Source organism: Cheilinus undulatus, linkage group 21 (genome assembly GCF_018320785.1).
Source record: "Cheilinus undulatus linkage group 21, ASM1832078v1, whole genome shotgun sequence".
Taxonomy (NCBI): domain Eukaryota; kingdom Metazoa; phylum Chordata; class Actinopteri; order Labriformes; family Labridae; genus Cheilinus; species Cheilinus undulatus.
Window position 1 is genome coordinate 28,360,804 of NC_054885.1, and position 24,694 is coordinate 28,385,497.

A 24,694-nucleotide genomic window follows, 5' to 3' on the forward strand; every position below is an offset into this window, starting at 1 on the left:
GTGAGATTCAGGGCTTTGACATTCACAGTGAACAGCTTGTGGTAGGTAGATGCTGCAAGGATAACAGTGTCACTAATGAGCACAGCAAAGAAAGGTGCCATTATCAACTTCTGGACTTTTCTAATGTGCATGCCTACACCAGATCGCCTCTGCCTCATTACATGAGTATTTACTTTAAAAACATGTGAGGGGGCTAGGTCTGTCTCTGCTTCTGATTGGCCAGCTTTTACCATGAATAGGTGATAAATGATGACAGAAGGATGGCTTAAAGCGTATGGGATGAAAGTTGATTTATTTCAACATCATAAACCATGGCCCCACCTTAAGCCTGGTTGACACAGTGATATGACATTATTGATCTCTGCTGAGGCATTGTCTTATGGCTCCCTGTCATCTGCAAAATTAGTACAGCCGCCCTTGAAGCAGTGAGATTCAACGCCTTGCTTGGCACATTTATGCAGGACAGGAGACAGTTACAGTGGCCACACTTACTCTGTTGTTTTAGCAATTGATGTAGTAAAACTTCACTCACCTGTTTGTCCCCCACCATTTTTGGGACTCTACTTACTGTCTCTTAAAATCAATGTATAAAGGTGAAGCTCAAGTGTATACAGTGCCTGTAAAATATTCACCCCCTTGGATGTTTTATTGATTTTATAAATCAGTCATGGTCAAAATGGTTTTACCTTTTTTACAGAAAACAAAAAAAAACTTTTATAAATGTCAAGTGAAACAGATTTCTACAAAGTGATGTCAGTCGAATAAAATATGCCATGTAAAATAAGTGATTGCATAAATATTCACCCCCTTTTAGTCAGACATTCATCTCTGCAAAACTGCTCAAGCTCTGTCAGGTTGCATGAGGATTGACATGAACAGCCCTTTTCAAGCTTTGACTCCAGAACATTCACCTTGTTGTTCATTTCTGTGCAGCTTTCTCTGTTTGCTTTGGGTCAAATAAATCTTCTCCTAAGCAGTAGTTCTCTTGCAGATTAAATACGATTGTCCTCCAGGATTTTCCTACATCTTGCAACATTCATTTTACCCTCTACCTTTACAATCCTTCCACGGTCAGCTGCTGAGAAGCATCCCCACAGCATGATGCTGCGACCACCATGCTTCACAGTGGGGATGGTGTGTTTGAACTTTCTCCACTTGACCACGGAGTCTCCCACATGCCTTCTGTTGAACTCTCGTGGAGATTTGATATGAGCTTTCTTCAGCAGTGGCTTTCTCTTTGCCACTCTCCCACAGAGCTTTGCTGGGGAAGAACCAGGGCAGCAGTTGTTGTATGCAGGAGCTTGTAACTCCTTTAGAGTAGTCATAGGTGTCTTGGTGGCCTTTCTCAGTAGTCTCCTTTTGCACACTCACTCAGTTGTGAGAACGGCATGATATGTACACTTCTGTCTTATTCCTTCCATTTCTTGATGATGTATTTAACTGAGCTCAGGGGTCGTCCAGTGCCATGGATTTTTTTTGTATCCATCCCCTGATTTATACTTTTCAATAACCTTTTCCCTGGGTTGCTTGGAGTGTTCTTTTGTCTTCATGGTGTAATGGTAGACAGGAATACTGATTAACCAATGACTTGACATTCCAGACACAGGTGTCTTGAGACACATTCTCTGCACTGAGGTGATCCCAGTTTTATTTTTGTTTTAATTAGTTTGAACTCTGTTGAATCAGGTCAAGTTATTCTACAATTTAATCTAGGAGTGATGTGAAGATTTGTTTCTCTGGTGTTAATGAAACGTCTTGTTTAAGTCACTGCTGAATACACTGAATTCCCTAATTTTAACCCTACCTACCTTCCTAAAGGTCTAAACCCATAGCTCCCAGTCTTTATTTACAGCAACTTTATTCCAACATATCTAATGTTTTGAGAGATACATTTTTGTTTTTGCTTTACAGGGTTTTTATGCAGTAAAATTTGTTGCTGTTGTCTTGATCACTTCTATTCTGGTCAAGATACATAGAAAAAGCACTCAGAATATTTTTAACCTCTAAGCTTCAAAGTGATCAGATCTCCATCTTTGGCAGCAAACACTACAAAATGGTTAAACGGTTTTCCACTCTTTCCTCTTCTCTTTGGCATCAGCTCGTCACTCAGCAGCTCACTTGTAAGGTGTGCATTCGTGTGGGACTGCAAAAATCGCACCGCTGCACCATCCAAAAAGCTTCATTATTCCCCTCCATCTTTGTGCTCTTACTGGAGCGCGGAGTGTGAGGCCGGGTATTAAGTGCTTTCTAAACTGAAGGCTCTCTGGGGAGCTATGCAACGCTGACTCACAGCCAGGTGCTCGCTTTCACACTCCGCTCTGAGGAAAGTGGCAGATGGTTCTCTTGAATGAGAGGCACACACGCACACAATTCTGTATGTGCACTGTGGTGTTTTTGGGGCACACATAAATACACACAAAAACCAAAAGCCATTGAGATATTTCATATAAATCCAGCCTCTAGTGCACTTTCCTTGGATCTTTAATTTTCTCTTCTTCCTGTTTGCCCTCATTTTTCTCCTCTTTTTACCTCTGTGGTTGCTGCAAGTCGGAAATAGGCCTGCCATGGTAAACAGGTCATTAGTCTGTAGGGGGTGGATGGATGGATGGATGGATGAATGGATGGATGGATGGATGAATGGATAGTTCAACACTAATGCAAGCCTGGTTTCACACCATAGCCACATTTTTGAAAATTGCTATCAAGATTGGTGTAAATTTTGGAGGAATGCTACTTCATGTGGAGAGCACATGGATACAAGGCAGGGCTCTGACTTCGAGCAACATTGTGTAGGAATTTGGTCAAGTTCTTTGGTGTGATGAGACCAAAATGGTGCTTTTCGGCCACCAGACAGGACACTATATTTGGTGGACACCAAACACTGCACATAACCACAAACACACCATCTCCAATGTGAAGCATGTTGGTGGCAGCATCATGCTGTGGGGATGCTTCTCAGCAGCTGGCCCTGGAGGGTTTTAAAGGTAGAGGGTAAAATGAATGCAGTAAAATATAGGAAAATCTGGGGAGCCAATCTTATTCGGTCTTAAAGAGAACTGTGGCTTTTTGAGCATGACAATGACTCAAAGCATACTTAGAAAGCTACACAGAAATGAACTACAAGGTGAATGTTCTGGAATGTCCATGTCATCCAGACAGTACCCTTACAACCTGACAGAGTTTGAGCATTTTTGCAGGGATGAATGGGGTAAAATTGCAGTGTCCATATGTTGATATATTGACTTGAAGGGGGTGGGGGATATTTATGCAGTGACCTATTTTTAATTAGATATTTTATTTAATTTAATCACTTTGTAGAAATCTGTTTTCACTTTGACATTAAAGAGTTTTTGTTGTTGTTGTTGTTGTTGTTTTTTTTTGTAAGAAAATAGCCAAATAATTTTGACAATGATTGATATATAAAATCAGTAAAAGGGTCAAACATCAAAGGGGATAAATACTTTTTTATAGGCACTGTATAGGTGCAATGAATCGCTCACAAACCAATAGGGTGTCAGAATGATATTATGTTTATACTTCTCATCCAACCACAATCATATTCACTCTATCCGGATGGCGCGATTTATCTGGATAGTTTTTAGGGTTTTTTATTTGTGTTTTTTTGAACGATGACAAGCTGGAATGAAAACAAGTTGAAATGAAATAGGAGTAACGAGGCTATTTTTTTAAATGTAAGGAGTAGAAAGTACAGATAATTGTGTGAAAATGTAAGGAGTAGAAGTAGGAAGTTGGCTGAAAAATAATTACTCCAGTAAATTATAGATACCCAAAATTTCTACTTAAGTAAGGTAACAAAGTATTTGTACTTAGTTACTTGACACCTCTGATTAAAACCATTATCCCCAAAAATTTTTCAAATATTTTAAGAATCTTTACACTTTTTCATGTGAAATGTGGATAAAATTAATCAGTATTTAGGAATAGGAACTAAAGGAGTGTACCTTTTTGTAAGCTTCCTGTAAGGACAACTCGCAGTTCGACGGAGTTTGCCATTGTTGTGTCACATGCACGTGAATAATATTTAAAGCCTAGCTTTATCTGTTTGAAGCATTACTTTACACTTGGAGAGGGTCATTTATCACATCCTAGTTGAGGTATGTTTGTAGGGTTCCATACGTTTAAAGGTAATTTTAAGATCAACAGGAAGTGACACAACTTTTGGGGAAAAAAATGAATGTATTTATTGCTCTGATTTTTCACTTAAAGAAAAGAAGTATTACCACAGAATAAAAATACTCAATGATACATGAAACCAATGAATTGTTACTACTGATGCAGTCGGTAAAGATGATATAGACTGATTTTATGCTACTGACTGACTGCAGACAGTAACCAGGCTACTGCCTCCCAGCTGCTCTGGAGCTGCCTGGGGAGAAACTACTAGATGCCATCTCTTAATTGCTACAGGGGGCTGACTGCAGCTGCAAACTAAGGCTTTGAATCAGTTGGAAGAGCTGCATCTCTATTTCAGAAACCCTTACCTCCAACTCTCTAAATAAACTACATTTAATACATGTGCCATTATCAGTGAAGGAGGATGAGGGTAAACTAAACATTTGGCACACCAGATATGAGACAGCAGGAGAGCAAGGAAGAAAGGAGGCCAAGCCACACTCTGCATGAGTTACAACAGCATGGCTTCACAGTAAAAGAGTGCAGGCACGAGACTAGCCTGCATGCAGCCCGGACCTGTCTATGAAGATGTATGGCTCATGATGAAGTGCAGAATACAGATACTATTACTTTAGATGCTTAGAGAATGTTGTTAGAAGAAAAGGTGAAGTTGTACGAGGGTTAACATGCTCCTGTCTCAACTATTTTGGAACATGTTGCTAGTGTCAATTTCTGTTTATTTTAGAATAGATAAATGAGTTTTATCAGTTTAAACACTTAATATCTTGTCTTTACACTGTATTCTTTTTAATTGAAGTTTAAAACGGTTTGCAAATAAATTAATCCTGTCATTATTCACATTTTACTCAATATCCCAACTTTTTTAGAATCTGGGTTCCTAAATCCAGTCTGATAGATATGCATTAGTATCAAGAGTTCCCTTTAAGGTCTTGGCTAATTGTGTTGTTTACTCTTACAAATCTTGACTCATCCTGATCGTGCTCTGTTCATATCCCTTGTGATCTGCTGTGTGCTACAGATTATGCAGGAGGTCTTGGGTGATGTTAATTTCCTTGTTTCCTTTGGCACTTTGTCTCCCACTCTATTTATCTGCATCTATGCACAGAAGGTTAAACCCTTTTCTCCGTATTTAAACAAAAACTAAAGACTATTTTTATAACTGATGATAGAAGGAGCTAGTTAAAGGAGAAAACAATAAAAGAGCAAGGCAAATTTTCAAATTAAATCTTCTCCTTCCTCTTCCTGTGGTTCTTAAAGGCACACAGATGTTCAGTGTACCTCTTAAATACATGTTCTATAGGGGTTTGGAGAGGTAGAGGCCTATAGGGAACACTACAACAATTAGAGAGCAAGGACACTGCAGTAGAGCGGGGAGCAACGACAGATGGGTGCAGAAAGAAGGGGAGACAGAGCAGAGGATGTAGGATATGACAGGGTCACTGTTTTGCACTCCCTCTTCTCCTCATGGAGGAAGGGTTTAAGGGACTTATTGCTCTAATTTGAAGCATTAACACTAAACTAAAAGTGATCTTTACATATTAAGAGTCACTGTATCTTGTTATGGTGCAATGCAAACGATGGAAAAACAGCATGTAAATGAACACGTGGGTGTAGGAGGAAACATTTTTCAGAAAGTTCTGGTCCAGTGATAATTATTCATCACAAGTCTTAACAGGTATTTTTTTGTATTTTACAGCACTAAGGTTTAATGACTCATAGTTTTTCAAGTGTAAAAACCTTTAAGAGGAGAAATGTTATCACTGATGTGCTGGAAAATGTAACAACCTTATTTTTTTGAAAAAAATATCTGAAACAGGGATGTTTGACTTATTGATTTGGGGCATGGAGGTAACAACACCATACAATTAACATCAATACAAATATGGACAATTCAAGATAATTGGACAAAAGTACATATTGCAGTACACTTTTTAACCAGCAGAGAGTGCTAACTACTGTACATTACTAGTTGTAGAGGAGGGCTGAATGGTGGTACAGTGGTTAGCAGGATGCATGCATGGGTTCTCAAGTTAGCCCCCGCTTTTCACAGACATGCTCATTAGCATTAGAGACTGGAAACTGCCTGTAGATGTGAATGTTAGCATGTCTGGTTGGTTGTCTCAGCTCTATGATTGACTGATGACCCATCCAGGGTGTAACCTCGCCCCTCACTGGGATCAGCCTTGGCCACTGGCACCCCAAACAGAACAAGTGATACGCACAATGTTTGGAGGGATGGACAGCAGAAGAATAGGGACAGCCATGGTGAATGCAAGTGGAGATTTAGAGTTTTATAATGCATCTTGTTTTAAAGCGAAGAGAGCAGATGACTGACCAAACAAAAACAGTGGTCACATATCACAAGAGACTAATGACTGACATAAATAGCACAACCAGCATGATACTGCATGTGAAATGGTGCCATGCTGTGGAGCTCCAAACACCCAAACATATGAAAAACATTCTGGGCAAATAGACAGTAAATAATCCAAGACAAAGTCTTAGTGACTTCAACCGTTTCAAGGTTTTTTTTTTGCAAGCCTGATAATTTGGATCGCCATGTTTGGAAAGCTGTATCAGCTTAACTTTTGGCCAGCCATACAAAACAAGCAATAGTTTCAGAACCCATGGCATGGTTCAACCTACAGGAGCCAGCATTACAAGACACATCCTGTTATGATATGAAAATGAAGAATTTCTCTCTTTGAAAACTTTTGGAAATATTTAAGACAATGTAGGAACTCTGCTTAAAGATATATACAACATAAGAATAATTGTGCTTTTTTTCATCAATATAGGCATTTGAGTGCAAATTTCAGTACAAATTGCATCTTTTAAAATGTCAAGATGTAATTGTCTCTCCTGCCTGCTGAGTTAACTGCCATTATACCCCTCCCACTTTTCCCCACACTGTACAATGTGTGCTGATAAAGATGAGCTATTCAGACCAATTTAATTTTCTAACCCAGCAGTAAATGTGCTCATTGATCCTGTAAAAATTGGTATTTTTGAAAGCAAAAAAATGCGATTCAATTCACAGCTCCTGCAGCCAGCCTCAAGTGGACAGTTGAGGGACTTCATTTTTCTGCACTTCACATTTGCCTCCTTTTTTTAATACAGGAGTTTGGTGCTGGCCTTGGAAGAGGCTTTGCTTATTTCGAATAAGTGGCATGCCACAATGATAGCCACATGCATTGATGTTGTGTGATTCTGGGATGATGATTAATGTGTTGAAATTAGTTGTCATTGCCCAACAGTTTCAGAAACATATGAAATATATTAGGTGACAAAAAAGGGAGAAAATTCAGTATCTTTTAAAAACCCTCTCTGCTTGAATGTCCAAAACAATGATGTCAATTCTGTTATTGCTTGAAATGTATTTGTGAAATTCAGGATTTTATATAATATCTGCAATATATATATATATATATATATATATATATATATATATATATGTATGTATTTACTGTCACAGCTTTGAAATAATCCTGTTAATTCATAATTTACCTTTTTATATTATTAGACAATTCATGAAAAGTTGTGATAACTTCTTTTTGTGTTCACATTTTCATTTATGAGCATATAGGGTTTAAATATTCTAAAATTGAACGTTTGAATAGATAAAAAAAAAGCCAAAGCTTTTCATCTGAATTAATTTGATTTTATTATTTTTTTCCTAATAGCGTAAGCTGGAACCAAAGTGCAGATTTGTTTCCTGTGATGTGCATAGGAGGAAGAAAGAAAAGAAAGGAGGTCTTTGTATGTCTGTTTGAACACATGCATTAGTGTGTTCCCCCTACAGTGCCTTTGCAGTCACCCACACAATACACCCCACAATGTACATGACTTATGTATACGGCAAGGTGGGTGTGCCTCAGTGCGTTTGAGTGCCTTCACAGTCGAGCTATTGTCTCCCACTATTTCAGAGTAGGCTGGTTTGTGGGTAGCGGATGACTAATCCCAGCATGTGTCTTTGCACCAGGAGTTTGAAAACACCGAGGGAGAGGAGTACCAGGCAGATCTCTCCGCCCTGGCCTCGCCATCCTCCCAGAATGGCCCCGAGGTCTACATCCTACCCCTCACTGAGGTCTCCCTGCCTGTCTCCAAACAGCCTGGCAGATCCAGTAAGAAACCACACAGCACCATCATATCAATTATGGAAACCCCTCTAAGTTAAACTGTCTTCAACTTTTAATGACCCGTTTTTCTGTTTGTTTCTTTTTTTTTTACTTCCTGATATGTTTCCATCCTTGTTTTCTTTTTTCTGTATTTCATTTCTCAAGAGTGAATTTTCTGCCACAGCAATAGAGTTTTAAGAAAAATTGTCCCATCTCTGGTGCATGGCACAAGTGGATTATGGGACTAGCCATTGACTCAAGGGACTGCATTCATTTTATGAACCTTAGAAAGAACAGATGTGGCCTCTTCCATCCTGTCTTATACGACTGATTTCTTGGTTCCCACACTCATAAGGGACAGACATCTGTCCATTGTGTAATGTATTTAGAACTGGCCTACTGCAGTGCTGTGATGTATACAGTATGTCAAAACTGCAGCTCACTGCAGAGGAAGGAATCCGACCTAACCCTAGAGAGCATTATTTCTGGGGTTCTGTGAGTTAATGCATCTTAGATCATATTAATGAGAATCTTCTGCAGCAAATAACAGCCATGGTTGCTATTCAGATAGTGTAATACTACTTAGATGTAAGCTAATAATTTCATTATCTTTGGAGAACAAGCTTTTTATTTTGAGATAAATAAATTACCTTTTTCCTTGTATGATTCATTATGTCCATTAGAGCTCAGGAGTACCGTGTGAGCATGCATCAACAGTGCCTTGACTTAAACAAGTGATTTAAGCTGAAAATGAAGAACAAGGATACCCATACTGATCAGTGAACACTGTAAATGAGTCATTGTTCTTCTTGGACTGCTCCTTAAGTGCTCCCTAACCATGACGGTAGCTTTAAATGTATAATCTACAACTTTAACAGTCGATGCCCAGTAGATGTCTATCTGACTAAAACAACCCCTCCCTAAATGTCCTGGCAGAAGGAAGCAATAATGGCTTAAAAATCTCCTGCTCTGCTTCCCAATATAGTGAAGACTCATGGCTAAAAATGAAAATGAAAGCTGGGATTTAGCTCTCAGAAAAAAGACCTGCGCTGTGTTATTCTAAATTGTCAGGGTGCAAAAAAACTGTTGTTTATATAAAGTTGTAGTCTTTTTTGATTATTTTATTTAGACAGAGTCCTAAATAGTCTGCTGAGAGTCTGACAGGGGTACAGGTTTAGGACAGCCACAGGTCTCAGATTAAACACATCAGGCCTCTGGAATAAAGCCGCCAGGTCTCAGGAAAAGCAGAGTAATTTCTAAGTAGAAAAGCTGTCAGGTATATTCAGGTTTATGTCTATGTGTATATTTTATAGACTGTCTAAATGATTCCATTCTATATATATTTATGTATCAGGGCTGTCAAGAGATTAGGGTTGGGTATCGTTTGGGTTTTTCTGATACCGGTGCTAAATCAATACTTAATATATGGTGCCAGTACCTAGACAGTGCCTGTATTTATACTTTTGAGAGAAATAAGTGTTTTAAAAGTCAGCGGGAGAATAAAAGCTGTCTGGGTATTGTAAATGATTTGCAGAAATCTCTTTATAAGATGTCAGTAACATGGGATAAGAAACGGAAACCAGTGTAGCTTAACACATCAATCAAACACATACCATAATGTATTTGTTGTGTTTCATTTGGGGCGGCAGGGCACTGAAATCAAGTATTGATACCTGTATTGTAATTTGGTCCAGTATTGGATGTGTTTGTGCCTGTACCATGTTGGTACTGGACTTTGATAAGGGGGTCCATCTTTTCTTAAAACAGATGTAAAATGGTGGAAATATACTACTGGTAGAAAATATATATAAAATAGTGGCAAAAAAGAGAAAAAGTGGTGAAAAAGGGTTACAAGTGGCAAAAATGGATTAAAAGTGGAAAACATGAGCATCAGGAATAGTGAAATTTGTTTTGTCAAAATTGGTGAAAATGGTCATAAAATTGGGGACAATAGTGGTAAAAATGGGTAAACAGAGGGAACAATAGATAAAAAGAGGCAGAAAATTGATTTAAAGTGGTAAACAGGCCGAATAAGTTGTGAAAAAGAGTTCCAAGTGGCAAAAAAAAAAACAGTTCAAAATGGCAAAAAATAGGTTGAGAGTGACAAAATTGTATTTAAACTGGCAAAAATGGCAATACAACATAGTGAAATTCAGTGAAAATTGACAAAAAATGACATAAAAAGTGGTGGCGATAGGTTTAAAGTGGCAAAAATGGGTACAAACAGTGAAATTTGGTTACAGCTGACAAAATTGGGCATACATAGTGGTGACAATAGTGCCAAAAATTGGTTGAGATGCCGTAAAAGTCAGAGAGTGGCAAAAAATTGATTTAAAATGGCAAAAATGGGGGTTAAATGTGAAATTTGGTTAAAAATGACAAAAATTGACATGCAAAGTGTTAACAGTTACTAATAGTGGCAAAAATGGATTTAAAGTGGCAAAAATTGATATAAAGAGCACAATAAATATGAAAAGTGGCACCAAGGAAAATTGCTACTGATCCGACACACATAAATGAGGGACCTTTCTCTGAGTTTGTCAGGGGCTCAGACAAATCTGTGGGCAGGCCTGACCAGGGGGTCTCAATCAAAAGAAAAAAAAAAGATGAAGGAGTTCAAATTAAATGATTAGCCATCTCAGAAAAACAGGGGCATGTTTACCAGAAGCCTCCATGTTGAACCATCATCTGTCTCCTCCTCCTCAGTGGAGTAGTACCGTGAGTGAATCCCAGCACAGAGCAGCTGTGCTGAAAATTTGTCCCACGACCTCCACTATAGACTTCATCTGCACCCAAATAAACACAATTATGTAATGCTGTGCATTAGATCTGCTTTGGGTCTGAGGGATTCTGATCTGATAGGTAGGTAGAGAAAAGCCAGCATAGCAGTTCACCCCCCACATCGATAGCCGCCGAGAAAGGAAGGTTGAGGGCGACTTCTGGAGCCCTGAGGAGAATGACACAAGTGGTTGGAAATCTGTTTGGATAACTTCAAAGACCTGAATGATGATGAATGAACAGCTGAGCCATGCAGAATAAACCTACCTGTGTCCACACGCCTGAACTGTAAGCCCAGGCTTGGCATCAACTCGAGTAATGTCTGCGCCAAAGTCAAACCATTTGACTTGGAGGTTTTCGCCAAAACCGGTCGATGATCATTACATGGTCTGGTTTCATATTGTATGAATGATGCCGAGATTTTTTAGGGTGTTCAGAGCCACCAGCAGCTCAAGGACAAAACCAGAAGACAAAGTTTGGATTTAGTTTAGGTTTAGTCTGCAGTGAGTGGTAGCTATGGAAGCGTTAAGGGCCTGCCAGCTCCATTTTCCATACAAAACCAGTGAAGATCAGTGTCAAAAATAGCTGCTCAGTACCACGATTAAACATTAAATTTATTACATTTTATTTATTACTTTTATTGCTGATTTAAAGACCTGTCATTTTACTTTTACTTTAATAATCCCTAAACCTCAGAGCTCAAAATAATGTATTCATGTTAAAGACTGCCTTATTATTTTGTGAAATCTGAATTTTTTGGCCTTTTAAAATGAAAGTTTAATATAGCAAGTGTGCATACAAACATGATCTTATGATACCATTTACATCAAATGTTGAACACATGAACAGCAGTTCTCAGCCTCTGAATAAATCTTGTATGACATTTGATACTTTATTTATGTAATCTTACATAATCCAACATCAGCGCTTCAGCACACGCTCCTAACATGTTTAATTAGTATTCTACATCCATGGTCCTTCTCCAGCGACGTCACAGCGCGTTCTCCCTCTTCAGGTCATTCTGCCTCAAACGTAGCCTTTTAAAGTGTGTATTTGCTTGTATGTAGAGTGTGTATGAGTGAATGTCAGTGTGAGCTGGTTCCTGGGTGCTCTCTCTGCCTCTCCCTGCATGACTCACTGGCTGTCTGAGCGGCGCTGTGCTCAGCCAGAAGGGAGGTGAGTTGGGGCTCAGCATCCTAGTATGCCAGCTCCAGCGAATGATTGGACAAAGCAGCCTCGGGCTCTAAGCCAATCACTGGACTTCTCTCTAGCCTCCATAGCTACGGTTGTATGATTGGTGCAGGTGTTGCAGGGCGAGGAAGGGATATATGGTGAAAGGCGAAACAGGAGGAAAGTCTCTCTTAACTTCAGAGAGAGAAATGTGTCTCACTCATACTTCCTTTTTTATATAAGAGAGTAAACAGGTTCTATTTCATATTAACCTCTTATTTTTTACATAATTAATGCTACGACCTACAATCTATTGACTATTAATTACTGTTAAGAAACAGTGTTTATACTATGTTTTGTTTTCCTTGTTTGGTTTTAAGTACTGAGAGGAGATCGCTGAAAATTAAATTGCAGGTTTTTGAAATGACAATGCAGAAGTCTATTTCTAAGTTAGTTAGAGACCTCCAGTTTTAGCAAAATCTTAGTCTGAGACTAAACGGCTTGCCGACAAATTGTCTTTAGATGTGAGAGGGTGTAAGATGTTAGTCTTTTTAGAATTTTTAGCAACATCCTCTGATGTAAGGCCGGCCTTTTTGTAAAATAACAATAAATACAAAATGTGAATATTAGTATTTAAAGTAGATACATAAGATGTTCCCTAGGGACGTATGTATGTAGTCCTTACTAGAATTGGACACTGCACAAAAAAATGAAAAGGCACCAAACTTGATATTGGTGGTAATTGATGACTTGTGACCATCTTTGATAATAATTAGAAAGATAGCATTTTTTATATGTAAAATGCATCATTCTGCTGGATTGAAAAATTGAATAAACTGGCATTTAAAGGGTTAAAACACATACAATCAGAACTGGAGGTGACAACAAAAAAACAAAAATAATTTAAAAACAATATTACAAATTTTGAATTTTAGCACTGAAAGTAGGTGCCAGAATGTTCCCCAGGGACTAATGTGTAGTCGTTTAAAGGGATAGTCTGGACAGGGCTATTCAGTTACAAATTCGAACAGGCCAAATGTTAAAATCAAGAAATGAAGCTGGGCCAGACATGTTCAGCACCCAGTAAGCAGCTGGTAATGTCAAATTACGAACCAATACAGATCAATTTGATGAAAAGTATGCACTTTTTATTCATGGTCTCCTGCATCTGCATCTCTGGCATGACCACAGGCTGGGCCCCTTGGGGGCTGGTTCTGGGCCGCATGTGGGCCCCAGGCCACTAATTGAATAGGCCTGATCTTAGGGGTTAGAACGGCTAAAAAAGAGTCTTATGGCCACCTTACACCTATCGATTGAGACAACAGGAGCGAGTTGCGACTTTGCCAAGACTCCCATGATTTTACACCGACTTTAGTATTTTGTCTGCGACTTTGAAATCAGAGGCCATCTTTAGGTGTTCAGTTTACCCTATAATGGTTCAGCTTACCGGTTGACTTGCCACAGGAGCACAGTTTTCAGGAGGTCACATGTTCAGACAGCTTTGTCATAGATTAATGCTGATATTTTAATTTCATAGTAGAGATTTTGAAATAAAGGTTCGTGTCTTTATTCTACCTCTGTTGCACTTTTCCTGGCCTTGAGGATGGTAAAAGAATAAATTGGCTTTTCTTACCCATGCAAAACTATGCAAATATATGGCAGCAATTATGACGTATTTTGACAGTATTGCATCAGTAATCTTTAGGTCAATGCCCCTCAGTCCATATTAACATCTTTTAAACGTCATGAATTATCTAAGTGTAGTAACTGCATAAAAACACCAGTAATGTAGTTTATTCTACAGCTATGAATGGTGTGTTCTATACATTCACAACATTGATTACGCACCCGCATGAACACACAGGACAACGTTGTTATTGATCTGACAGTTGTGCTTTTCACTTGTTGCTCTAATCTTTTATTCAGGAGGTCATGTAAAGCTTTCATGCCCACGACAAGGGCGCCATGCTTCAAAGTAAAAGGATTGTGTGTGCATCATTCCACCATCCCACTGATCCCACAGTGTCAGTGTACGCTTCCATCTTCTCTGGGAATGCACACGGGTGGGACGGGAATGCACACTCACACATTCCACATTTGGAATAATACCACATCTTAATTTCACTCAGTCAGGGAGGGGCTGTGGAGGATTGGGAGGGGTTGTAGTGGAGAAGTGTGGGTCTGTTATCATCAGTGGAGAAAGGGCCTTGTGTGTCTGCATATGCATGCCTATATGTGTGCGTGTTGTGCGCCGGGTACCAGGAGACGCAGCGTGAGCGTGTGAGTGAGCGGTCCAAACAATGGCTCTGATTTAGGCCGGCTGGGCAGTGGGTGAGCATAAGGCCGGGCTGAAGCGTTCGAGGAACGCACCAGTGGAGGACGGGCATTATGGGAAGAATACAGTGAGGGGTCTGTGACAGAATGAGGAGAGGCAGGGGAAGGGTGGTGGCATGCACCAGGGCCTAAGAATCAGGGAGGGGGGGTTGAGATAGGGTGTATGACAGAGGTCTTTTCTGCATCTGACAGAGCAGTGTTTGTGTCCTGTTTGGCTGAGGAATGCTGCTGTCCTGGGTGACAGGGGGGCATTATGTGTGCCTTATGTCACTACTGGGTGTCTTGGAGCTGCAACCAGAACTGGCGAGTCAGACAGCACACTACCAACATGCGTGACGGTCACATCAGGTGTGAAACATGACCAGAACTTCTCAGCAAAGTCCTCCTCAAACTCCTGGAACCTCTGGCAGAATGCTCCACTTTCTCAGAACTGTAAAAACTTCATCTGAAGATTTAAATGTCTGTATAGGTACCCAGGATCTCTGTGTTTGCCTGACAGCTGGAGAGCTCCAGACGGGGACAGTATGCATGTTTGTGTGTCTCCCAGTTGGAGGATGAGCGCGGTGCAGACGTGGAGAGGCAGCGTGGCGAGCTTGTTCAGCTGTGCGAGGGCTCCGAGGGTTAAATCCTGCCGAGGCTCTCTCACACACACACTGCGGCCGTGGGCTCTTTCTCTAACACACACAATGAGGCTAAGGCGCCCGGGGTTAAGGCTGGGGCCACAGGCTCTCGGTTCTCACACTCTGAACCAGTACTTCATCACTGCCTGGGACTCGGGCTCAGTCCCTGTCACGGTGCTCCGAGTGGCTGGCTCCACTGCTCCGTCTTCAGCATCATCTCTTTGGTCACTGTCAGCATCTTTAGTCTTCAAACATGAAGATCCATGGAGGTATTTCAATTTGTGCAAGACAAACATTTGCAGAAAGGTGGTGTGGTTTTATTCTGCTGTTTTATTCAAGATTGGGGGATACAAGTTGGTTTTATTTGACCTCGGGACATTTCTCATCTTGAGCTGACAGACTCTAATTTTGGTAAATGTGCATTTATGGTTTAGCTGCAAGGGTTTTCGGTTTCTTCTCTTCTTGTCACTTCTAAAACTTTTTCTTTTATGTTTTTCGCCCACAGTTTTTCTTTACATGTTTATTTCATCTTAATCAATTCATTCCAGCCATAACAGCCTCTTCTCTCCCCCCTGTCTAGAATTAAACTCATGTCTTTCCCACTCTTTCTTTCCAGTCCAGCTGCTGAAATCATCAGACCTTGGCCGTCATAGTCTCCTTTATCTAAAGGAGATCGGACATGGCTGGTTTGGCAAGGTAAAACATGCTTTTTTGGATGTTTAATGCACACTCAACAGTCTTCACTCTTAACAACGCCACATTTGTGCTTATTCTTACTTGTTTTAACTGTTAAAATTGAATCGTCCCACTGTGCCGTGTTCACACTCTGATGTGCTTTCTTTTTTGTGTGGAATGCGAGCGTAATGTGGCGATGATCTCATTCTAGCGAGGCGAATCTTTGGCACTTGTGTCATGGTGTTGATTCCATGGGAGATGAGTTAAAATTACAGACACAGTAAATTCTTCATAACTTTCTGTCCACTGAAGGCAGCTGTAAATCCCCCAGCATTTTCATCATCTTCATTTTCCCATAATTTACAATAGGGCTGCACAATAAATTGCAGTTATAATCATCATAATATGAGCATTCACAAAGTAAAAGCTTGAAATAACCACTATACAAAAGTATAATAAGCTACCTCACTCTGCATGTGCACATTTTAACTGTGGATAGAGATATGAGCATAATCATCATGTTTATGCACTGTTTTGATGCAGTCAGATGAAGCCAAAGCTAGCTATCAGCTACTTCCAGATGAACTGGTGTTATTTTAGTGTTAACCACAGTGACATATTGCAAACCATGAGTTATTACAAATGTGCTGATGGTTTGAATTCCACTATTTTTCCCACTTGGCAGTTTATGTTGCAAAAAAGAAAAGATATTACAATTTTATTTTTTTCCCAATATCGTACAGCTCTAATACAAAGGCATTGTTCTGCATCTTGATGCTGTTTGTATAGATTTATCCAGACACCTCAGCTTTGTTAAAGTTGTACATCTGCTCTTTCTCCTTGTCTATTCTCCCAGGTTCTGCTGGGGGAAGTCAATGCAGGTCTCAGTACCACCCAGGTGGTGGTGAAGGAGCTGAAGGCCAGTGCCAGCGTCCAGGATCAGATGCAGTTCCTGGAGGAGGTGCAGCCATACAGGTCAGTCCTTCAAAACAGCAAACGTTACAGCTTCTTAAAGGAATATGCAGAATTTTCACACTGAAATGTCGAATTAATTCTAGAAAAGACTTAAAATAGTTATCTTTATCTTATCAGTCTAGTACTTACATTACCACAAACATTTCCAACAGGTTTTAAAGCCAGATAAAACCACTACTTTTTTATATTTTAAACTTGACTTGTGCTGTGGCACGTTTCGTGACAAAAGTCCATACTAATGGAGTAAAATTCTGTTGAAAGTCATTAAAACCAAATAACATGAAGTAGGGATGTAGAGTATTATCTGCATGATAGCTGCATTGGCAATTATAAGCTTAGAAAAATCATTATCAGTATGGATCTGAAAATTTCAGCTGATATTAACCAAGATTTCAGCTGTACATGTCAACTGCATGTAGAAATAAGTTTGTACATTTCGAGGTGGGACTAACAGCCCTACATCAGCAGAAGTCTTTTTCTTTAATCATCCTCATTCATCAAATAAATGAATTGTCTTTTAAGAACTGCATGTTTTTTCTTTGTTCAGCCTTAATCTCTAAAGTTTGCTTTATGGACTAGAGGTTTAGGTCTGACCTACATTTATACTTACATTAATATTGATATTAGCTAAGATTAATTTGTAAATAGACAGATCAAATATTGGCAAAAATGGAATATGGTGCATCCCTTATATGAAGACATGTCAACTGAGGACGTATAACCTTTAACCTTTAACCAAACAAGAGTGATATGGGAAAAATACTCAACTTCATCAGTGACTGGGAGGGCTTGCCATGTCAAACACAAGACTGATTGTAAATGATTTTATTGGGCATTGACTCATTACAATGTGTGACAGCCCTGTCTGACTGATGACCAAGTCTTCCAGCTTGGGGGCGGTTCAGTAGACAGCACACAGCAAATGTTATCAAGGAGTAGGTCATCAGTTCAGATGAAGGCTTAAACTATTTGGTCAATACAGCCAAGGCTGCCAATTTTACCTGAACAAAGAGTGAGTACAGATTGTATAACAACTAGGAATACAACGTTGGGAAAATAAACTAATGACATTTTTTTTCCCTCCACTTATATATTTTCAACAAACACAAGCAAAACATTATTTTAGAATATATCAAACACTATATTAGATGGATTAACCTCTTGTGACCTGAGCTTTTATTTAATTTCTCCTAGATATTTTGGATCAACAGGACCTGATGAGTATAAAAACTGAACATTTTATTTTTACATGTATTTTTAAAAAAAACAATGTCCTCATAGGACAGTATTTTAACTGCTTAACACAGTTAAGACTCCATTTTGTAACAAAATATGGGCTATTCACTCAGGTGCACAACATTTATTTGATATGTAGGAAAAGTATTTCTTCTCACTTTTACTTGAAAATTGTTGGTTTCATTCAAAAACCTTTGCAAGTTTTATTGAATTATAAAACAATAACCGAGTCCCAGTGTCCTCATATGAGTACTTGCTGTTTAGTGGTGTTGTTACTTGTGAATATTGATAAAATTCATCAAATTTGCAGTCATTTCAAACTGTAAATGTTACCAACAATAATTTAAAAAAAAGTTTCAACTCATCATAGAACATTTTGGTGGGAATGGCAGCCATCTTTAATGTACAGTGATGATTGCAATGTTTGTGACCACTAGATGGCACACAAAGTGCCAACGAATGAGGATAACAGGTCTGAATTAAGCAAAATAAACGGTAATGGTGCAGGGAATTCAAAGTGTAGTGTCCTCATATGAGGATGGAGGGTCGTAGGAGGTAAAACTAGGGCAAATGTTTTGAAAAATATCTAATTGGGATTATTTTGACTCATTTTGCAAATTTAGTATTTAAGCGAACGGTCATTTTTATGTTATTATTATTTTGATTAAGAAAAACATACAAAAAAGACACTGCATGATGTGCAGAGCATAACAACTCTGCTGCAAAGAAAAAAACTAATCGAACTGGTATGGAACACACGCTTCAAGTTTTGCACCTTCTGTGATAAGAAAATTTTAGTAGGCCATATTACAATTTAATCCAAATTTTGATTTGAAAAAGTTAGATTTGTACACAATATCTGATATCATGCTTAAACACTCAAAATTAGTTTATACAATGTTCCTTTGATAAGACACTTTTGTATGTGCCTATTCTGTTAGGATCTAGTCAGTCAAAACAATTCACATTTACTTATTTTCTTGCAGATATTTGGGGGGTTCAATTTTTCTTAGACACAAGGAGGACAGTCTTGAAGGAATAAAAAAAGGTTGCACACCACTTCCCTCAAACTATGTGTCCATTTGAGACCATGACTAAATAAACATTCCCAAACCCATCAGATTTATAATGACAGTCACACTGGACAAAAAAAAAATTGACTTAAAACAATACCTTTTTTTAACCGGTCACTGCTGTTTGCATTGTTTTTATCAGGCATCTTCCACAGCCAACTATATTTTCTCCCCAAATATTTATCCCTTTAAACCTTCTGATTCTGCAAACATGTTCCTTCAGACTTTAATGCCTTTGCAAGCACTAATGCATTCTTATAATAGAGAAACTAATGGCATAATTGAAAGTTTAATGTTATTTGGAAGGTAAATAAGAGTCCACAAAAGACACCAGTTAATACAACATCAGATAAACTGACACCGGGGGTTTCTGTGAGTGTTGACACTGATAACATGAGTAAACATTAGCTCGCCTCAGTATTGTTGGTAACAGTATTATAGGATGTTAGCACAGTGTGGTGAATCATACTGTCCCATAACATTTTATTTATTTATTGGAACAAGGAGCTTATACGTCAGTTTGTTCTCATTGGGGGTAGAGCACCTCTGATGATTCCCCACCCTTGACGTCATCTTTTCTTATACTTTTAATTTGCAGCTGGTCATTTATGTATTTATTGATTATTCCATGTATCCTCTGTCAGAACCCTCCAGCACCCTGCCCTCTTGCAGTGCCTGGCACAATGCTCAGAGGTCACTCCTTATCTGCTGGTCATGGAGTTCTGTCCTCTGGTGAGAAATGATCATACTCTGTTTATTCAGTCCTCCTCGTCCACCTCATTACTCAATCTCTCTCTGTATTGTTGTTTGGATTAATTATGAAAGGTCAGATTAGCTCACAGCCTCATTTCCTCCCTTCTCTCAGGGTGATCTGAAGAGTTACCTGCGCAGCTGTCGGCTGGCTGACTCCGAGACTCCTGACCCGTTGCTCCTCCAGAGAATGGCGTGTGACATTGCCTCAGGGCTCCTGCATCTCCACAAATACAACTTTATTCACAGGTACAGCAAGCCACTGAGTTTAGGTATATTTACCTTCATCATTATTACAGACCAAGTGGAGAAAAGTCTACTGGAATGTTGTGAGCGCCCCCTGCTGGCTGCTTCCTGCAACAACATCCTGGTGCTGCCTGAGTATCGTCACAAACTCCAGCATCAGTGATTTTGTTGCCGGGGGCGAGCCCCTCTTGCTCCCTCTCAGACTGGTTGGTGAAAAACTCCCTCATGGAGGAGGTGAGAGTCAAGTAAATTAGTTTTTTTCTATTAATTATTATTATTAAGAAATTGTAATATTATGAATGGAATTTCTTCATATGCTTAATACACTAAGACTTCTTAGGTTGAGCATAATGAAGTTACTGACTCTTGGTCATATAGAATATGCTCTGCAGCAGGGCTGATCAACTTGCTTGGGCCACATGCAGCCCTCAGCCTCACTCAGTGTGGCTCCTAAATCAATTTCAAATGCCAATAATTTTTTACATGAAGAAAACATAGAAAAAGAAACCTTTCTTTTATAGTCTCTAGGTACTGTTTTATATTTGCTCTGTGATAGAAATTACTTTTTGTAATTTGCTGTAATTATTTCTTTTACATTTCCAATATGCATCACAAAATTCATTGAAAATATGCTAGAAAAATAAATTAAAATAACAAGTAACTTTCAAGTTCACTGCATTGAAAGCTGCTTTAAACTGATTAATTTATATTAATCTTATTAAATTATAAAACCAACATTTATGTGTATGTTCATTAACATAAAAATAGTTTTATAAATGATTATGAATGCAACATATTCTTCCTTTTATTAAATTAAAAGTTATTGCAATTGCGATGCAATATAGGATTATTCCTTAATTTTATTATTATATGTATTTTTCAAAAAAGGAAGCAATAAATCATTCTATATTACAACTAGTGTTGCCAACTTAGCAACTTTGTCGCTATATTTAGCGAGTTTTCAGACCCCTCTAGCGACACTTTTTCAAAAAAGCGACTAGCAACAAATCTAGCAACTTCTTCTGGTGTTACTGGAGACTTTTGGAGACTCTGACGTGAAAGCACGTATCGTTGTTGCAGCAGTGAGCAGCAGGTGCTGCCGTGGGCCCCTCCCTAAGCACTCACAGGCAGCCCAGTCCTTGCACAGCAGTCCCTGTCCGCTGCGGTCAGAGCAGGAGATGCTCACGCCTCCGTGTCCAGACTGCAGATTAACCGCCCTATGAAGGTGCCTTGACATTTTTTTTCCTATTGTCTCATTTTGGTCCATTTAGATTGTTAATGAAGACTGTATACAAAAAAAAAAAAAAAAAAAACATATTATAAATGTTATGGTTAAAAATGTGTATGTTTCACTGGGATTTGTTGGCTTTTAAGTGGACCATAAGGTTCAAAATGTAAGAAAACTAAACTTCTAAGAAAAAAAGAATAATTAATAGAATAACAAACTAAAAATGAAAATTAAAGTAACCCTGCCAGAGTATCTCTTGAGTCATTTTGCCTAGCCCAGATAAAGGAGGGTTGGAATTGTGACATTATAAAAACAAGAATTGACAGAAGCAAGTTCATTTGTAGTTCTACACATATTGAAGGTCTTTTTACTCACTTTTTGTCTCTCTCATAAAGTTATTCCTCTCTCTGAAAGTGTCCATTACAATTAAATGCATACAGACAATTATGCAAATTAGGTGATGATGTCATTTAGCAACTTCTGGCGACTTTTAGGACAGCCAATTGCTACCTTACAGACGAGTTGGCAACACTGATTATAACCTACACAGTATTAGATTAAACTAGGGCTGAGTAGCTTTGAAAAAAATATATGATTGTAATTATTTCTACTCATATTGGATGTGAATTGTTGTATCGAAGGGAGGAATCATTTTCTGAAATTCTCATTTTGATTAAGAAAAACACAAAAATAACATCTTTACTGTAAAAAAGTAATAAACTAGTATTCTGTGACATAATTCAGGTTAGAGGAATATCGCACCTACTGTGATTTGTAAATTGCGTATGGACTTATTGCAATTTAATCTAAATTTCAATTAATTTCCAGTATATTGGCACATTTTTATCTTACACTCTGCAAGAAACATGCACATAACTGTCAGCAATGTAACTTGTTAGAAATTGAAGATGCAATGGGGTCTTAAATTCTATCAAGAGGATCTTGACAAGGCTCTTAAAAGTTAATAAATTAGATGTCAGATTTTCTGTATATAGCCTATCATATATTTATATACTGTTGTTTGACCAAGTTTGTATAGCAGTGATTTAGCATTGCTTTATTGCAGACATGATATCCCCTTTTCCAACATCACTTCAGACTAGTTGAAATTTAATAGATTAAACAAAAGAGGGAAAACATTTAAAAAATGGGCGTTCTTTAATTTTGAAAATATAATAATAATAATAATAATAATAATAATAATAATAGTCCCTCTTTCAATATGTGTTTTTATTCATATCCATAATTCACTTGGTTACCTCTTCATGTCGGTAAATCTGAATTTCTGGATTAATTTGTGAATAATCAAATTCCTGATGCATCCAGACAGTGGACAGCATGGCTGTTCAAAACTTTAACTTTGTCTGGTTATTATTAAAAGTACAAAGATGGCAACAGGGACCAGAACATTTTCAGAAAACATAACTGATACCTTACATCTTATAACAACAACTAGCTGAATGTTTCGTTTTTAAAAGGGAAGCAATACTTACTAAACTGAGGATTAATTCCTTTAAAAATTGTCAGAGCTTAATCACTATGCTTAGCCATTGGGAGAAACATCACTGGAAGTTCCACTCATTAATCATATCTACATTAAACCCCCCAGGAATCAGCTGGATATAAAATACTGGTGCATTTAATCAGCTGTCATGTTCATTTCTTTTTTCTTATGCCAGGGTTGTAAAAGTCCAATTAGTGAAAGTGCAAAGCACAACATTATATGCTTGAATCACCTCACAGGAAGTTGGGGGTCCCTGGTCCCTATGTGGTTTGATGTGTGGGGGTCATGGGCTGAGAAATTTGGGGACCTCTGCTCTAGTGTGACAAAATTATTTTTGTTTTCACAGTGACCTGGCCTTGAGGAACTGCCTGTTAACTTCAGAAATGTCAGTCAAGATTGGAGACTACGGCCTTTCTCACAGCCGATACAAGGTCAGACTGGTTTATGATGATATGAACATTTAAACGGGTGGACTTATTCTTTTTTGTGGCTCTCTGAGTACTTGATTTTTTTTTGTTGTTGTTGTTCTATAGGATGACTATTACATAACACAAGACCAGATTTGGGTGCCCCTGCGCTGGATTGCACCAGAACTTATAGATGAGGTCCACGGAAACCTGCTGGTTGTTGACCAAACAAAATCCAGCAACATATGGTGAGATATTTAAAGAGTTAAAAACAGGAAGAAACAGGAAGTAAGATTGCCCTACTTGAACCCTTAAATAACATGGCTAGGACACACATTTAAACAGCTTTTGAATTTTTTTTTTTTGGATGGATGCAAAAAAACGTCTTACAATATTTGCAGCAGCTCTAATTGATCCAGTTTTCCATTATATCTATTATCATGATCTGTCTTCTGCTGTATGGGAGAACTTCAATAACACATGCACTCTTATTTCATGGTAAAATGGTGACTAATTTTTCTCATTCCTCTGCTTGTTCCAGGTCGCTGGGAGTGAGTGTGTGGGAGCTTTTTGAGCTGGGAAACCAGCCGTACAGACACTACTCTGACAGACAGGTGCTGACATATGCTGTGAAGGAACAGCAGCTCAAACTACCCAAACCCCAGCTCCAATTCCCCCTGGCTGAGCGCTGGTGAGACATAGTCGCACGCCCAAACTCTTAGGCACACAGACGATACACACACACAGGCTGACACTCACTACGACTGTTATTTATCTTGACATCTCATAAGATACATTTTTGACATTTCTGAGCCCCGGGGCCTCGCTGAGCAGTTAGTTCTGACATGTCACTGTGTCCTGTTTTAAAATCGGTTTCTGCGTATGATGGTGCAGCAGACCAGTGTAGCAATATTTCACCCTCCTAGCAAGGGCAGATGATCAATACTTTCCTTCTTCTTTATGATCCCGTTGGCATCGACCAGAGTTGAATCACCTCATTCATCTTTGCCTGGGAAGTCCGCCAAATATTGTTTTTATTTATTTATTTCTTCAAAATGGTTCCCCACTAAATTAAAAGCCCCAGCTATGAACAACATGGAGCCACACAAACATGCACATACACAAGGAAGAAAGTGAGCATCTTACAACGTCAGCATCTGCATCACACCTCCTTTATATACTCTATAGGCCTTTGGCTAGTGTCAAGAACAACTACTAGGTGTTGTTAAAACTGCTGACTAAAGTTTCCTTTATATTGTCTACTCTTAAAGTGCTATTACACCTGGATAGTTTAGAGAGTTTTTACAAAACAGGGAGCATTTCCCCCAGCAATCACACTCCTTTGTGGAAGAAAACAACTGAGGTGAGATTGCCTGATAAAGTGGTTTCCAAACATTTTTTTTTTCCATTTGAGCTTGTCTACTT

At 38.7% G+C, this 24,694-nt stretch overlaps 1 protein-coding gene across 5 annotated transcripts in view; it reads left to right on the plus strand.

Moving 5' to 3' along the window:
* The window catches only part of aatka (apoptosis-associated tyrosine kinase a), a 67,985-nt gene that overhangs the window by 32,484 nt on the left and 10,807 nt on the right, over positions 1-24,694 (plus strand). For 2 of the 5 annotated variants that reach the window (XM_041778475.1, XM_041778476.1), the window contains exons 3-10: positions 8,138-8,279; positions 15,792-15,871; positions 16,707-16,825; positions 19,779-19,866; positions 20,000-20,133; positions 23,209-23,293; positions 23,396-23,517; positions 23,811-23,960. In XM_041778475.1, coding sequence (XP_041634409.1) covers positions 8,138-8,279; positions 15,792-15,871; positions 16,707-16,825; positions 19,779-19,866; positions 20,000-20,133; positions 23,209-23,293; positions 23,396-23,517; positions 23,811-23,960 — 920 coding nt within the window. Of the gene's footprint in view, positions 1-8,137; positions 8,280-14,868; positions 15,445-15,791; positions 15,872-16,706; positions 16,826-19,778; positions 19,867-19,999; positions 20,134-20,314; positions 20,365-21,269; positions 21,356-23,208; positions 23,294-23,395; positions 23,518-23,810; positions 23,961-24,694 lie in introns of those variants that run through there. The other 3 variants (XM_041778477.1, XM_041778478.1, XM_041778480.1) reach the window with 3 other exon arrangements.